This window comes from Bison bison, unplaced genomic scaffold (assembly GCF_000754665.1).
Source record: "Bison bison bison isolate TAMUID 2011002044 unplaced genomic scaffold, Bison_UMD1.0 scf7180017864491, whole genome shotgun sequence".
In the NCBI taxonomy this organism is placed as follows: Eukaryota; Metazoa; Chordata; class Mammalia; order Artiodactyla; family Bovidae; genus Bison; species Bison bison.
In genome coordinates, this window is record NW_011495050.1 from 6,270,006 (window position 1) to 6,288,366 (window position 18,361).

The following is an 18,361-nucleotide window of genomic DNA, read 5'->3' on the forward strand; positions in this document are numbered from 1 at the left end:
ATCAGGAAGTTCACGGTTCACATATTGCTGAAGCCTGGCTTGGAGAATTTTGAGCATTACCTTACTAGCGTGTGAGATGAGTGCAATTGTGCTGTAGTTTGAGCATTCTTTGGCATTGCCTTTCTTTGGGATTGGAATGAAAACTGACCTTTTCCAGTCCTGTGGCCACTGCTGAGTTTTCCAAATTTGCTGGCATATTGAGTGCAGCACTTTCACAGCATCATCTTTCAGGATTTGGAACAGCTCAACTGGAATTCTATCACCTCCACTAGCTTTGTTCGTAGAATATATGTGATGTTAATTTATTCTTGAGTATAAGCATTAGTCATCATAGCATATGGTCATTTTTGTCTTGGTTGCACAAAAAAATAAGGTTCAGTGCTAGATGGACATTGATGCCTGCACTTACACTTGACCATGGATGCTGGGAAAAACATTCAGGTAACAGCTTATTTGGGTAAACATTTGGAGTTTTCTCATGAGAGTTAAGGATGCACAAGGGGATAAGTTATAGGACATTTTGACAAGACTAACTTTATTCTAAGTTACTGAATCAGACTAAAATGGTTCTCTTTCAAGCAGTATTCCTGGTCATCAATAAGTATTCTTGAGTAATGGTATCTTTTAACTTGTTAGTATTATCAGAGTATTTCATATATTTTTTTCAGCATTCCTACTGTGGACTACGGGCCTTACATTCCAGAGTTCACCTACTCTTTTAGCTCGTTTGGACCATATTCCTGATACTTTGTGAAGGAGAATTCCATTTTTATTTTCATAAACCAGGGCAGGATATTTGGGAACCTACAACCTGTTTTGTTTTGTTTTTTTTTTCCCTCCAGAATATGGCAGCCAACTTAGCAGGATACAGTTTTCTTAGAGAATTCTGTCATGACTCACTTTTAATGTAATTTGTTCTATTTCAACCTTAAAACAGGGCATTCTTGATATTTTAACAAGATTAAAAGAGCTGGATGTCGCATGATATATTAACCTTTTCATGAAGTCATTTTGGTAATAGCATTTTATTTTCTGAATCAAACCTGATTTGTAGCCTAAATAACCAAGTCGTCATTTGCAGGTGTGAAGATAATCTTACTAGATCCCAGTATTGTTTGTTTAGGTGAACTCTGGAGTCATCTGATTTTGAAATAACTGGGTAAAACTGTCACTGTGAAATGTCATGTCAACAAAAGTTCAAAAGAAATGTGTGCTGTGTGCTCAGTTGCTCAGCTGTGTCTGACTCTTTGCAACCTGGTGGACTGTGGGCTGCTAGCTCCTCTGTCCATGGGCTTTCCCAGGCAAGAATACTACAGCGAGTTGCCATTTCCTTCTCCAGGGGATCTTCCTGACCCAGGGATCATCTCTTGTGTCTTCTGCATTACGGGCAGATTCTTAACCATGAGCCACCTGGGCAGCCTCAAAAGAATCATGGAAGCAGTTAATTTTAAATAAAACAACTAGGGCCACTGTTCTCTAGGCATTGTGCTGCTCCTTTCACAGTTTGTCCCATCTATACCCCCAGTTGTTTCCTGAAGGCAACAGGTAAATGTCTAGAACATTTGTGCTTTGATGTCCAGGAAGCGTAAGAAGTGGGGCCAGCCACCTAGTTCTTATTCTGCTTAAACTCAAGGTTCTTAAGCTCATTTAGGTGACTATAATCTTGGACTTTGTGGTTTTCTTGTGGAAATAGTGGTAAATTATCATGTCACACAAACCTGGAGTGATTTTCATCGGATAAAATGTGATTATATTATGTCTGTGTGTGCCTAAAAAACAAATAGTAAATGTCCCATGAAATACATTAACTCACACTACTTTTGAGTTTTTCTGTTAACATTTGTGTGCTGCTTGTTCATTTTTTTAGAAGCCACGTGATAATAGAAGCCAAAGTCTTAAGAAAATATTAACCATGTGGAAAGTTTAAAACTGATAGAATTTTTACCTATTAACTTATCTTTTTGGTGCAAGATGAGAAACACCTATCATTCTTCAATGTGTGAGATGGAATACCTTATTACATATTAAGGAGAGCAATTACCTTAGGTCAGGGTAGAATCTGCCACACTTCATTTCAACAGAGCATTGTTCTGCCTTATAAAAATACTCAATTTTGATGTGTGGATTCCCTGAAAAAGCCACAGTATTGTTTGACTGTTTTTCATTTCTTCCATCCAGTCTTCTCAGGTAAGCGGGTTACTTTAACCCCTTTTCAATTCCAGTTTTCCTATTTGTTAAAATAGGGCGAATAGATTCCTCACCGTTTCAGTGAGGGTTAAATGATAAAATTGTGTGAGCCAAGAAATGGATGGCTGGTGCATAATAGATGCTCAGCAAGTATTCGTACTCTTCCACCTTTACTCAGCCTGTCTCTGTGGTCTCATGCAGCTTCCATGTCCTATTGATACACTTAGTAACTGCAGATGTGTTTTTGTTTTGCCCCTTTCTGACCCTCCCCCCCATCCCCCCACCAGGGTCCAAAACAGAGATTGCTCTCCTGTTTGCTTATATGTTAGGTTCTGCTTTCTTTGGGCCGTCCGTTGCTTTTTGCTCCTGTTTTTGTCTCTGACCTCTATTTAATCCTTTTGCCCTTTCAAATCTCTTTTGTCCAGAAATCTTATTTTCTTCTCCCTTCATTTCTCTTTTCTTCTTTCTTCTGTTAATACCATCTTGCTACCAACTTGGCACATCCCGGCTCGGCCAGAGTGGCCAATAGCAGCATTCTACTCTGTTAGATGGCTTGGTCTGCCCTCAGAGAATGGCACCTGAAAGGATTCCTCTCACTGCATTAAGTGTCCTGTGGTCCTGGCAGAGCAACTTCTGACTCTCTGCAAAATCACACACACACACACACACACACACGCACGCACATACGCAATAACTTTTTATCTGGAAAATGCATAAATCAAAAGTCTGTTCTTCAGTGAGCTATTACAAAATAAAATACACCTGTATAATGATCTCTCATGTCGACCAAGAGACACTGCTGATGCCCTCCAGGTCCCTCCTGTTCTGTTCTCTTCCCTTCACCAGAAGTTCATCACTCTTCCTGACTGCTCACACTTTAGATTGATTTTGTGTGTTTTGAGACATTGCATGCATTAACGCCCAGCATTCATAATGCATTAAAAGTATGCATCTTTTTATGTCTGACTTCTCATGCTCAACATTCCCATTAGTGAAATTCATCCACGTTGTTGTATGCAGGTTATTTATTTTCATTGCAGTATAGTATCTTCTTGTATGACCATACATTCCACTGTAGTTGGAATTTTTGAACCAGTTCTTTTGATGTACACCTGAGCTGGTTCCAGTTTTGACAGTTCAGATAAATGTTGTCAGTTCAGATGTTGTGAGTATTCCTGTGAATGTGTGTGTGTGTGTGTGCACATGTGTGCATCCTCACATTTTTAAATTGAACTTCTGGTTTTATGTCATTCCAGATGCTTTAAGTTGCTAGGAGTCTGATCCAGACGTTTGAGACTTTACTGTATTCTTTTATGTTCCACCTTATTCCTTTAAAAGACAAATGTGTATCTATTTTTATACACTATGCTATTAATAGAGACTATTTTAGATTTTGGAATATTAGAGGATACGTGGTAAAAATTTGTGAATAAAATATATATGTATAAATGCATGTAGTTGTGGTAAATATTAGTATATTAATATATCATAAATACATTAAGTACCATATGATATTCACATATAGGACAAATAATCACACAGATATATGAACTTCTAAAATTCATTTTACTGATTACAGGCATTATTGCAGAATTATTACTATATAGAATGTACTTAATTTTTAATGACCCTTCCTTTAATTAAGTAATTCAGTCCACAAATATTTTCAGTATGTAAATTTGTATAGACATATATATATATATATATATAGAACTCAAGTCAACCCAACATAGTTGTGTGATTCACAGTTTCAAAAAATAAATAGTTCTTGCTTCTTAATACTTATGCGTTTATTGCTCTGTGACCATAGATCCAGAACTATGATATCTCATTCTTTGTTAAGGCTTAAATAATGTCAAAATTAGTACTTTGAGTCCCTGTGTGTCTTGATTTTGTTTGTTACTAGTTGTGTTAACAATGGGGCATCCCAGGTGGGCTCAATGATAAAGAATCTGCCTGCCAATACAGAAGACATGGGTTAAATGCCTGGATTGGGAAGATCACCTGGAGAAGGGAAAGGCAACCCACAGCAGTATTCTTGCCTGGGAAATTCCATGGACAGAGGAGCCTGGCAGGCTACAGTCCATGAAGTCTCAAAGAGTCTGACATGACTTAGTGGCTAGATGACAACTGTACATTAATAAGACGACTATAACATTATCCTAGCTTTTATCCTTGTGAGACTAATGTCCAGAGAGTCAGGCCTTCCTTGAAGAGATAGACACTAGATGGAACTCTCTAAGTGTGCTAATTCCCATCTAGCCAATAAGAACTTTTGTGAGTGTCTATTCTCGTTGGTAGGCTAGTCTCAGTGGGGAGGGCCATGTTAGTATCACTGAACTTTTAAAAAACTTGTATGTCCCTAATGTGCTACACTGTTTCCCTCGAATAGTCATTATCAGAGTGTGCTGATACAATAATAATTTCATTGTTAATAATGAGAGTGTGTCATAGCCTCTGCCAATCGTTGATAATGCATAATATTTAAATATGTGAATTAATTTTTATCAATTTTTATTAACATAGTCACTGACTTGAAGGACATGAGTTTGAGCAAACTCTGGGAGATAGTGAAGGACAGGGAAGCCTGGTGTTTATGGGGTCTGAAAGGGTCAGAAACGGCTTAGCAACTGGACAACAATGATACATGAATGGGTTTATTAATACTTTAATTGGCATTCAGTTCAGTTCAGTTCAGTTCAGTCGCTCAGTCGTGGCTGACTCTTTGCGACCCCATGAATCACAGCACGCCAGGCCTCTCTGTCCATCACCAACTCCTGGAGTTCACTGAGACTCACGTCTATCGAGTCAGTGATGCCATCCAGCCATCTCATCCTCTGTTGTCCCCTTCTCCTCTTGCCCCCAATCCCTCCCAGCATCAGAGTCTTTTCCAATGAGTCAACTCTTTGCATGAGGTGGCCAAAGTACTGGAGTTTCAGCTTTAGCATCATTCCTTTCAAAGAACACCCAGGGCTGATCTCCTTCAGAATGGACTGGTTGGATCTCCTTGCAGTCCAAGGGACTCTCAAGAGTCTTCTCCAACACCACAGTTAAAAAGCATATTTTCTGGTCTGGGGGACTTTATAGCCTCATGAATTGTGTGTGTGCTTAGTCACTCAGTTGTGTCTGACTCTTTGTGACCCCAAGAACTGTAGCCCCCCAGGCTCCTCTGTCCATGGGGATTCTCCAGGCAAGAATACTGGAGTGGGTAGCCATGCCCTCCTCCAGGGGATCTTCCCAACCCAGAGATCAAATCCAGGTCTTCCGCATTGCAGGCAGATTCTTTACCATCTGAGCCACCAGGGTAGCCCTTACTGAGGTAGCCTAAACCATAAACAAATAATTACATTGTGTTGTGGCAAGTACTTCAAATGGAGACATGCATACATTGCCACAGATGATAGTGGAAAAGACTCAACTTTTGCCCAAGAAAATTATGAAGACTTTTGTAAAGTGAATCCAGTTAGAGACTTTAATAATTTGGTAACTTTAGTAATGTGCTGGGTATTAGGAGGACAATTCAAAAGTTAGGATAACACTGTAGTCCATGAGAATATTGAGAAGGTTGTATTTTTGCTTGCCACAAGGATAGAACCGATCCAGTACCTTAAGTGCATTTGATGATAATCTTTGTAAAATGTTATCAGGAAGTTTATATCAGTTTTATATCTGTGAATGCCTTGCTTAATTATGGTTCATAAAAATGTTAGGGGGTTTGTGAGAAATGCAATGGTAAACCAATTTTAGTTTTAGACTCCTTCAGACTTAACTCTTCTATGTCCTAAGCCTCTGACCTCAGCAAGTTGATCTAACTTTTCTAAATCTTAGTTACTTCGGCTGTAAAATGTGAACAATAATAGTATCTTACTTAAATAATTGTTGAAAATGAAAATTAAAGGAGATAATACATTCTTGGCATAGTGCCCAGCTCATGGTAACAACATAGGAAATATTTTGTATTAACTAAAAATTTAGGTTATGATATACATTAACATTCACAATTGTGAGCCTAAAAAGTCTAGTTCTGAATTTTGTTTTCTTTCAAAATTTGATTAGATTTTGAAGGAATTATTTGGAAAACACCTGAATCTGGAATTATATAAATATATATTTTTTTCCTTTACTCTTCTTATGACATGTGTCCACAACAAGATTGACAGAGAAAAGAAATGACTAACTGGGGTGCGGGTGGTGGAAATCTTTTCCAAAGATGTATGTGTGTGTCCTTGTGTGTGGTTAGATAGATTCTTAAGTTTATGTTGAACTTGAATGTGAACATTGAATAGATTAGCTGTATAAAGTATTTAATGAGTGAGCCTGCTTCTGCCCTTATTAATTCTGCAGCCCCACTCATATGCATCACATCACCATTCTTTCTCGATTGGTGAATGGTGAAGGAGGTGCTCTGGGGTCTAAGAGTAACCTGAATACGTGCTGGTCCTCTCACACTTGGCCCTCACTGTGACCTCACTCCTATGCTGGCTTTGAGTTTAAAATTAACTTCAAATTAATTCCCTGTTTCACATTTACTTTGGCATCTACACAGCTATTTCTATTTTTAAATTTATTGTTAATCTTTTGTTTTCATCTTTGGGGGTAAGGGGAAAGCAGTAACAGTAGAACAAAATCCAAGAGCCCAAGAAGCTAGAGCCTTTGATTTGCAAGGGTGATGTAGGGAGTCTGCCCTCCATATAGATCATTTCTCTTCTACACACAGAAACACAAACCAGATTCTATTAAGCTTTATAGGAAAGGATGCAGTCACATACTTAGTCCTAAGACACATGTTTCTTGACAATGGTCCAGGCATTAGTTCTATCTTTTATTATGAGCAGAGATGAATGTGGAAGCAGAGACTGAGCTGGGAATGGGATTTGCATGTGGATTAGATCTATTCTGTCCAGTATTTTCAAGCAATTGAGAACCACTGATGCTACTGTAGAGTCCCTCAGTACATTTCTGGGTCATTCTCTAACCTTTGTCCACACACTTTAGCTCCCTAAACTCTTTGCCATATTTCTGTTCCTAATTTTAATCAGATAAATTTTAAGTTATTATAAAAGAATGAGGCAGATTTAGTATCCAAGGTGGTAGTGCCTTAAATTGATGAAGTGTGGTACGCAACATTTGAAAGAATCACTGAAAAATAAATCACATTACAAAAATTCTTTATGCAGTTATATTTGTGTAAACTGTTAAGCTCAGAGATAACACTCAGCTTATATCCATACATGCTTATGCATATATGATTTGGATATCAGAGATTGTAATGTGCATTGATGTTTATCTCATGCATTTTTTCCCCTTGGCCTTCCAGCATGACTGTGATCTCTACCATTAACATTCTGTTAAAATACTGAATCTAAATCTTTAATGATAATAGATCCTGATCTTTTAATGTTTATAACCAGGCTGGAAAAAAATACAAAACCCTTCAAAATGGTCTACTTCATATCAAAACATCTCAGTTTTCTTGCTGATTAATGAAGGGATACTTATTTTGTTTTAAAACATCACGTATTATTTTATGTAATATTTTAGAAATTTTACATATGTTAAGACAGGAAGACAATTACTGTACAGAGCAGCATCCGGCACTGTGCTCAGCAGAACATTAGTGTTGTTGGTATATGGCAGTAGGTGACTTAAAGCCAAATGCGATCGGGAAATTCCAATCCAAATAGAACAGACTCCCCCGCTGTATAATTCCCAGGACTTTTCAGAGCTGTAGTAGCTAATGTACACTGCATCTGTGAAGAGGCAGGTATAAAGTATACAGTTTCCACTAAACTTACTTTGAACAAAGAACTTCCTTACATTTCTTTTAAAAAAACTAGTATCATTGAAAGAACATAGAGAAAATTCTTGATTTTCTTCTTGTCAGCTGTACTTAAGAAGTTATCATAGTAAAATTCCAGGTAGAGCCTAGCTAAGTTTGGGGTGAGCATGGGAAGACTGTCCTGAAACAATGGTTTATTAAAAAAAAAAAGTTTTACAAATTATGAAGGAATTCTGTGTGTACTTTTCTTTCCCTTCATACGTAGAGCTTTTGTCATCCTAAGAGTCAGAAAAAAGTGATTTAACCTATTCTACTATAATAAGTTGCCTTCCAGTTTTAAAACATTTTCTGTTTAAAACAGGACCAGTTTTCTTTGGAAAATTTCAATGTACTTAAAAAGAAAAAAAGACGAATGATTCCATCCTGTGTCTATAAAGTTTTTTGTTTTCATCAGAAGAGAAAATGATGCTGAGTTGCTTACATTAAGCATTTAGCAATAACTAGGGTATAATGGGCTTTCCTAGTAGTACTCAGCTGGTAAAGAATCTGCCTTCAATACAGGCGATCCTGATTCAATTCCTGGTTCAGGAAGAAGAGGACAGACTGGGAAGAGATACCACAGAGAAGGGATAGGATACCCATTCCAGTATTTTGGGGCTTCCCTGGTGGCTCAGACAGTAAAGAATCCACCTGCAGTGTGGGTAGACCTGGGTTCAATACCTGGGTTGGGAAGATCCCCTGGAGAAGGACATGGCAACCCACTCCAGCATTTTTGCCTGGAGAATTCCCGGTGGACAGGGGAGCCTGGCGGGGTACAGCCCATGGCATGGCAAAGAGTTGTACACAACTGAACGATTAACCACAGCACACAGGGTGGTATATAAACCAGATATTACATCATTAGTGTGTTCTTTGGGCTTTTCTGGTGGTTCAGACTGTAAAGAATCTACCTGCAATGCAGGAGACTGTGTTCAATCCCTGGGTGAGGAAGATCCCCTTGGAGATTGGAATGGCTATTCACTCCAATATTCTTGTCTATAGAATTCCATGGACAGAGAGGCCTCAGTCCATGGTGTTGCAAAGTGTCAGACACGACTGAGCAACTAACACACACTGTGTTCTTCATTACACAGTGTGAAAGATATCCATCAGTACTGTTTATTAACTTAAATGAGCTTTTAAAAATACATACTAAACAAAGATCCCTGGCCTCTTGGAACTTACATACAGAGCAGCAGACCCTCTTAACTTACTTTGAATTCTCTTTTATTGCCTGTATGCATTTGCTGATATCTCATGATATTTGTGCCTTACCTGGCAGATTACTTATTGAACTGTTAGTATCCAATGGGTGAGAGTTTTTAAGCTGCTTCCTTTGGTGCCTTAGGGATGAGCAAGTAGGGGTTTGCGAGCTACTTACCAGTAACTTGTTGTTGCTATGTTAATAATAATGTTGTAAGCAAGAACTGTTGAATATGATGGCAGAAATTTATGTTCCCCATCACTGGCTATTTATATATATATATACACACACATTTGTATATATGCATACATATTTATATATATATACACACATTGCTATGAGTTGTATATGACATTTGTTAAATTTCATATTATGAAAAATATTATATTTAACACAGAAAGTGAAGGTTAACACAGAACTACATATAATATAAATTAATATTTTAAAATATGTGTGTATATGCGTGTGTGTGTATGTGTGCGTGCTCAGTTGCTTAGTCATGTTCGACTCTTTTTGACCCCATGGACTGTAGCCCACCAGGCAAGAATGCTGGAATGGGTTGCCATTTCTCCTCCAGGGGATCTTCCTTACCCAGGGATTGAACCCATGTCTCCTGCCTTGGCAAATTCTTTACCACCTGCAATGCAAGTGACCTGGGTCTGATCCCTGGGTTGGGAAGATCCCCTGGAGAAGGGAAAGGCTACCTACTCCATATTCTGGCCTGGAGAATTCCATGGACTGTATAGTCCTTGGGGTCACAAAGAGTCAGACAGGACTGAGCGACTTTTGCTTTCATATATATAAAACCAGTATTAGCTCTCAATATCTTTCATGGCAATTGTTTTAATCTTGTATCTGGTTTTGTACTCTCAAAAAAAAAAATGAAGAAAATCACAATGAAGAGTAGCCGTGGCTCTCCTCAACTAAAGAAAACCCCGTGCATAGCAATGAAGACCCAGCACAGCCAAAAACAAATGAATTTTAAAAAATGAGCCAAAACTTTGCCTAATACACTTGGTTAAGCAGTTATGTGAAGATGGTGAGCATTCTTACTGAATTGTCATGGCATGCATCCGTTAGATTCACCATATTGTACATGCATGTTAATTTACCAAATGTATTTGTAGTGACTGACACAGATTTCTTATGGGAGGACTGAGACAGCTGTTCGCCAGTTACAGAGCTGGATTGAGGTAATTGAGACTTTCTTTTCAATTGAATAACAGATTGGAAAACAGACAAAGCAACATTGTATATTAAAAGTAAACTACCTTTAATATACAAAGATGTATTTTGGCAAACGCTAGGAAGAAAGTCAAAGGCATTCCTACAGAGCACAGCACTCGTTATTTTTGTTATCAGTAGAAATCCAATTTACATACAAATGAAATGTCAATTTCTCTCATAACCGTCTAGATAAAGAGATGCATGCATACTTTTCCATGAGCTGTTCTTTTTGAACTGAAGTGCTATGTTTGGGTCTTTGCCTTTGGACCAGTTGAAACAGTGTCAGTTTAACAAAGAAGAAAGGATAAAGTTGAGCCTGGCTCAGGCAAACATGCAAAGTCAGATTGGCCTGTTTGAATCAACAGTTGTCATTGTAGATGTTTTTTAATTTTTTTTTTTCTTGGAGAGGAAAACAAAAGGAAGAATGACATATGTATGGGCAATGAATAGTAATGTTTCTTAATTTGTTTAGTGAAATTGTGATCTTATTCAAATCAGAGATTTTAATACATTTGCCTCTCACCTGTTATGAAGGGGAAAATAATGATCCTTTCTCTGATTTTCCATAATGTACACTTACTCTGTTTCAGTTTTCCCATTAATGAAGTAGGTGCATGCTTCATTTTTTTCAGGTATATCCTACAGTTTCATTTAGACTTTTAAATGTCTAAAAATCTTTAAAGTCAAACTACCCCCCCATTTTCTTTTTTTGTAATTGTTTAATAGGAGTAAGTACTTACTGAAATTCTTTCTCTAAGATGTATATATATACATGGATACTCATTTTGGCAAATATGACATTATTACTTACTTAATCGACTATCTCCTTTTACCTAGACTAGTACATTTGAAATGAGATATTTAAAATATAGAGCACATAGCATGATGAAATAAAAGCCTAATAAAACGTATTTGGGCCAGCATCAGAACTCTTTGAAATCGGATATCTAAATAGTGTGCATTTTATCTCACTAAAGCTCCAGTTAGTTCTAGTGTCCAGATGACTATTAATGGGCTTTGTGCTCTGAAGCATATGCTAATAGAAGCGATCATTATGGATTAATTTGATGTGAATTAATAAGAGATTTATTTGATGGGAGTTGTTTGAAGGTGATGACATTTAAATCTCAAAAGGATTTAAGATGTCCAAAAATACCTTTAAAGATTCAGGAATAATCAATTCAGAGAGAGCAAATTAAATAGACATGGATAGCAAAGAACAGGATTTGACATTGGGTTTATGAAGTTTGAAGCAGTTTACAAAAAAAGTGACCTACCATTGAAGTAGAAACAGAAAACATTTAAACTCTAGCAATTCTTGGGTTTGCGATTGGATAAACAATGTCCTCTTGCGTTTTATAGTTCACTTAAGCGATCTGATTTTGATCTGTATATACGGAGTAGACAGGATTCAAGTTTTTTCCCTCTAAACCAATGAGCAAACACATATGTTCTTTAAAAAGTGAACTTTATATGTTGTTCATATGGAAGCTATCTAGTTTGCCAAGAGCCCAAAAGTCGACCTTCCTTTTATTTTGCTATCATTTGCTTAATTCTTTAAATTCTTTGTGGGGGACTTTTGATCAAAAGAAGCAGTTTGCTTTTCTTTTTTTCTTCTTTCCTTTTTATTTTTTTCTTTAATAAAAGCTATAAGAAATGTGTAGTTAATAACTCAATACTCTTGGGCTGTTGATACAAACAAGCCTGGAAGGAACATATATTAAGGAGAAGACTATCATATCTTTTCTTTTTGTGTTAAGCTTTGGTTTTAAATCCTTGAGAGTTTTATGATCTGGAAAAACAAGAAGAAGATGTCATCTGGTATTATATATTATGATGATAAGAACTGCTACTTAAAATTCAAATCATACTCAGCAGGATTAGAGATTGAGGTGAGATTACATCATCTTGCTTCTCTAATTTTCAGTTTTGTTCAGGTTTTGTATATATTATACACATACACTATATATACATATATATATAAACCAAATTTCATATCATTAGTGTGTGTTCATTACATAGTGTGAAGGATATTCATCAGTACTATTTTTTAACTTAAATGAACTTTTAAAAATACATACTTGGAAATTGATGCATGAAGCAGGGCACTCAAAACTGGTGCTCTGGGACAACTCAGAGAGATGGGGTGGGGAGGGAGGTGGGAGTGGAGTTCAGGATGGGGGGACACATGTGCACCCATGGCTGATTCATGTCGACGTATGGCAAAAATCACAATAATTGTAATAAAAGTATTACAAAATTAAAAAAATGCATACTTGGAACTTGGAGAGTGACACTCCAAAATTACTTTTAATTCCCTTTCATTGCCTGTATGCATTTGCTGATTTCTTATAATAATTGTGCCTTACTTGATAGGTAGGTACTCATTTTAGGTTTTTTTTGAGCAAGAGAAGTTCCATATAATATTTTCTTTACTTTTTGAAAAACATCCTTCCTCTCTTAAACTGATGACAAATATTAAAAGTGAAGTCCTCTTGCTTTCTGTGTTCAGCTCATAGGTGATGCTGGATGTACAGTTGTTGAATGAATGAATGGAAGTTGGAGGAAATGGAGAAGTGAATGGTAGGTGTCAGTGATATTGATGCCACGCTTAGTTGTTGATGGCTTAGTGTTTTGTAGTCTTTCAAGGAAACTGAGTAAAGGGAAAACTAAAGTGCCTAAGCCGTTAGCCAGCATCATCCTAGAGTCTCAGAGGCAGAGTGCAGGTTAGAAATAATTTATTGTAATTCCCTCAATATACACATAAGTAGAGAGGTTCTGAGAAAGAAAGGGGCTTGCCCTTGATTACATCAGCAGGTGATTTGAATCAGGTTCAGAAACTGGCTGCATGTGCTGTTTGTACCGTTCCACCTTCTTAAAGAGGTTTTGATTCTTTACTGTGTTTAGGATCAAGTTGCCACAAAGAGCATAGAGGAGTTATCTCTTACCTTCAAGGAGTTTCTCTTCTAATGGAAATGAAACTTCACCCTCATCTGCATTGAATGGATGTGTGATCTCAGCTCTCTTTTTAAATTACTGTGATAGCTTATTCCTTTGATAGGATAATTATTTTGATTATCTACAACAGGGTTATTTTGAGCAAGTGTATTCCATAAATATGTGTGTGTATATGGGCTTTCTTGATGGCTAAGTGTTAAAGAACCTGGTTGCCAATGCTGGAGACATAAGAGACATGGGTTCGATTCCTGGGTCAGGAAGATCCCCTGGAGCGGGGCATGGCAACCCACTCCAGTATTCTTGCCTGGAGAATCCCATGGACAGAGGACCCTGGTGGGCTACAGTCCATAGGGTTTCAAAGAGTCGGACATGACTGAAGTGACTTAGCATGCGCACATGTATACATGCATGTGTGTATACGTTTAGATATTCATATAGATGAAATAAAACTAAATAGTGGGCAGTTCAGAATATCTGGGTAATGATAGAAAACATATTCCTTTGGTTCTAAAGGTGCCATTTTGAGAACATAATTCACAGTTGTTTATGGAAAAAAATTTTTTTCCTTGTATATTTAAGCATTTTAATCAGTGAGATAAAGTAGTTACTAGAATTCTATTTTAAGCTCTAATGCTGATTATTTCCACTGCATAAACCTGTCCAAGTAATACTGCAACACAGAAATATTGTGGTACCCTATTGCTTTTTTATAGTAAACTCTTTCACTAAAAATGCAAAGAAAACTTTTAAGGTAGGAGGAAATAATGGAAATTGAGATTTTTTTGCAAATGGAATGTCATATCTCAGTAATAAAAATTAATACAGATAGAGCATTTTTAGGGAGCTAAATTTATTTTGAACCTGCTTAACTGCCGTGGCACATAATAGTATTCATGTGTTAGTATAGGTGGCTGCTAAGTCACTTCAGTCATGTCCGACTCTGTGCAGCCCCATAGACAGCAGCCCACTAGGCTCTGCCATCCCTGGGATTCTCCAGGCAAGAACACTGGAGTGGGTTGCCATTTCCTTCTCCAAGTATAGGTGGAAAGTGATGTAAATATGGGAATGCTCACTATCACCCTCCGCATCCCTATCCAGTTCCCTGGTCAGTTTTTATCTCATAATTAAATAGAGGACTGAAGTTGTCACTTTTGACTTTGTAGTGCTCATTCAGATTCTTCAGCTTCTTTGTCCATTCACTTTTTATTCATATATTACCCTGTTGTCTAAATGACTGTCTATAGTGGACCTACTTTGATTGGCATTTTGAAATTTTGTGGGAGTCAGTGTGAGGAATATTGTTGTATAATAGAATGAAAAGTTTAAGAGTTGCCAAAACTGATGACTAAGGTACACTGATGTGATTATACATATATATATATATATATGGTTTCCTAGGTGGCGCCAGTGGTAAAAACCCACCTGCTAGTGCGAAAGACTCAAGAGACACAGAGTCGATTCTTAGGTCGGGAAGTTCCCCTGGAGGAGGGCATGGCAACTCACTCCAATATTCTTACCTAAGAAATCCCATGGACAGAGGAGCCTGTTGAGCTCTAGTCCATAGGGTTGCAAAGAGTCTAGTACAGACTAAAGTGACTTAGCATTCACATGCGTGCATGCACACGCGAACACACACACACACACACAGTATATCTGTTCAATTATATTATGACCCTACCTCAATACTTTCATTCAGACAATTTAAAAATGATGATATAAGGATGGTTAAATGCTGGTTCAGTCATAGCTTTACAATCTTATTTATCAAAATGAAAATATAACACAAAATAGATAAAAAGGTGACACATAACATGTAACGTTTCTGTAACTCTTGGTAAGGTGTACTTAGATCTGATACAGAATTCCTTATGACATTGAAATAGTTCTCTTCTCAGCCTCATGGTATGTATACCCTGGTACTACGAATCTGGAGGAAACTGTAATGGGTACCACTCCCTGTCTTTAGCTGTGACTGTGCTGCATTGGCAGGTGTACTTTGTATCTTTTCCAGAGCAGATCCCCTCTGTAATTATTAAGATGTTTTATCCTCACCCCAGTATAGGTAAGTATTGTGGTTCTTAGGTTTCAGGGGGAGTTCGAGCTTAACTAATTTTGCCAACATCACAGTCAGCTGTGAAAATGACTTCTGTAATCTTTTATATCATGTTCCTCCTTCTCCTGCTGCTTTATTAAAACCCAGCGGAGGGAGAAAATCTTGCCCAAGCTTTGCTCCTGCTTTTATCAGGTATCTTTCAAGCAGCCTGTGGTGCTGGCATATTAATGTATTTTAGGTGTGATTCATTCAAATATGTTTACATCATTTAGGAAGGAAAATATTTTTTTGTTTTGTTTTGCAGATGTACAGATCAGCTCTCAAAATGTCTTCTGTGTCTTCTGAGCATCTTCTAAGACAATTGCATTAGCCCTCCTGCTAGTTGACTAATAGAATTAATAATTGTAAAAAGCACTCTAAAGCCACATGCCTTATGAAGTCAATGCTGGGTATGATTTTACAAGTATGTGATCTATTTTTTCAAGTGAAAATGTTAACTGGAAAAGTTCTTGGCACACAGTACAACGTCATGCAATCTGTTATTTGTCTTAGAGATAATAACTTGAGGGTGGGTCTAGTCTTATGGTATCTAACTTATGAGTTGCTAGGGGAGTTTCTTCCACTTAAAAGTATTGCAAATGTGCTTATATTTACATAATATGTCATTCTGAAAAATTATGGCGATATCATTCCAGTAAAAAATTATTTTTTCTGTAACTACTTCAAAGTGTAGTCAACTAAATTAACCATGATTTTTTTTTAAAGCAACTAAAAAGAACATGCCCCTTCCCTCCACAGCAAAAAAAAAACCAAAACAAAACTAAGTGACCTTTCTGATGCTTGTTTGAAGTTTTAGCAGTTTAACATTCTTTGCAATGTATATTATTAAGGGCTTTATTCAGTGACTCATATGAGTTGTAAAGGTTTGTTCTTGGGTGGAAGAAGGCACTGAAATTTGGAAGGATGATAATTTAAGCAAATCATATTGTCTGTTAATCAAGATAAATGCTTGTTGAATAGTTTTTTAACTATAACCAATTACATTTCTTCATGATGATAATAAATCAGCAAGATCCATGTATTTTTTGGGAAAATACATTAATTTTTTCAATTATTAGCACATTGTTATCTGTTCATCTCTAATAAATGTTTATCTTAGTTCCATTGCTAGTAAGATCTCGCTGTTTTTCTCATCTCCTTGACCTTGATATGTGGGCACAAACCATTTTGGGGCTTCCTTGGTGGCTCAGCGGTAAAGTATCTGCCTGCAATGTAGCAAACATGGGTTCGATCCTTGGGTCTGGAAGATCCTCTGGAGAAGGAAGTGGCCAGCCACTCCAGCATTCTTGCCTGGGAAATCCCTTGGGCAGAGGAGCCTGGTGAACCACAGTCCGTGGGGTTGCAAAAGAGCTGGACATGATTTAGTGATTAAACAACAACAACAAAATAAACCATTTTCTTTTCCTTTTAATGGAAGGATAATCTTAATGAATTGGATTATTTCATCCTCTTTTCTTCATGAATCCTGACTTTCATATAGATTTTTATCTTTTCCATCTAGCTGTATTTATGTCATTTTGGTGCATCACTGTTGGATTTTATTTATATGATGGAAGCAATGTTAAATCTAATGGAAAAACAAACAGGAAATTCTGGAGGGAAAGGCCTGATGCTGTACCCGATCATCACATTTTTGTATGTGGGAATGGCTGATACTCTGTAAATTCGGATTTCCTTTTCTGTAGGTCAAGTTAAAGCAGTATATTTTTTACTCAGACTCTTATATTTTAGGCCCTAGCTTCCCTTTTATTCTCAAGCGTCCCTTTAATTTCTCAAGCGTCCCTTTTATTCTCTTTTTTTTCTTTCCTTCTTAGTTGACTACCAGTGAAACTGCCTTCCAGTCTTCCATTCATTGGCACAAGTTCCCAAGCACTGTCTCTTCTGACAGAAAAATAGAAGTCTCCTAAAATGTCAACATCAACAAACGAGGCATTAAAATGCAAATGTTATAAGATAAATTATTTAACCAGTGTTCCATTTTTTTTTTAACGATGGTTACATGGCTTAGTTAACTTTAGGAGCTAGTGGTAGTGACACCAAGGTAAAGACCACACTCCATCCGCTGTCCCCATGCCAGGCTGGCTTACATGGCTCATGACTATCACCTTCCCTTGAAACTGCAGCCTTTCATCCTATAAGTAGCTGTTTTCCTTTTGGTTGTTACTGTTCTATGTGAGAGAGTCTGTGAATATTTGATGACTGATGTTTCTGGCATGTAAGAAAAGCAGTGTATTCTCTTAAGTACAGTTATACTGTTTGTGACGTTATTCAAGAAGGTGAATTTTTACCTTCTAACCAATTCCTTATTCTATCTAGTGCATTGTCTTGGTTCAGTGATTCCTATTATAAAAATTTTGCATAAGCGGCTTTTCACAAGCAAAGATTTACCCACATATCCAAAGCCAGTGTGGTTCTTCTGCACTTGTGAGAAATTATACGTGAGAACAACTGAAATGTGCTGTGGATTTGGATTCTCCAGTAGAGGACATTTTGGATAATCATGATGTAACTATCTGTCTTAAATCTGCCCTTGTGGTAGCGTCAGCTAGTAAAGAAGGCTTGGTTTATTGGTCAGTCTACAGGTGAATTTTTCTGAGAGACAGTTGGGGTGATGGCTTACAGAATTGTTTCAGTTGTTTGGTTGGAGAATTTAGGAACACAAGCCATGAACATCAGTTCTCCTCAAGGCTTTGTTGCTGCATTCTTCTATTGACAGGATACAGTTTGTTTCTTAGCTCCTTAGACATAACTCCTTAAGGGTTCTGACTCATTATACTCCCCACCGTTTTCTTCTGTGGACCCTGAAGGCATGGTTTTGCTAGCGTGTGAAGGTGTACCATAGGCAACTGCTAAC

The 18,361-nt window shown here is 37.3% G+C and overlaps 1 protein-coding gene across 9 annotated transcripts in view; it reads left to right on the forward strand.

The window, feature by feature from the left end:
- Positions 1-18,361, forward strand: part of TRPS1 (trichorhinophalangeal syndrome I) — a 276,181-nt gene that overhangs the window by 37,895 nt on the left and 219,925 nt on the right. For 2 of the 9 annotated variants that reach the window (XM_010863431.1, XM_010863434.1), the window contains exon 2: positions 15,752-15,910. The exons of 3 other annotated variants lie outside the window; for them this stretch is intronic. In XM_010863431.1, the coding sequence (XP_010861733.1) occupies positions 15,874-15,910 (37 nt within the window). In that variant the 5' untranslated portion in view covers positions 15,752-15,873. Of the gene's footprint in view, positions 1-1,370; positions 2,188-12,648; positions 13,020-15,751; positions 15,911-18,361 lie in introns of those variants that run through there. 4 more of the 9 variants (XM_010863432.1, XM_010863433.1, XM_010863435.1 and 1 more) reach the window with 4 other exon arrangements.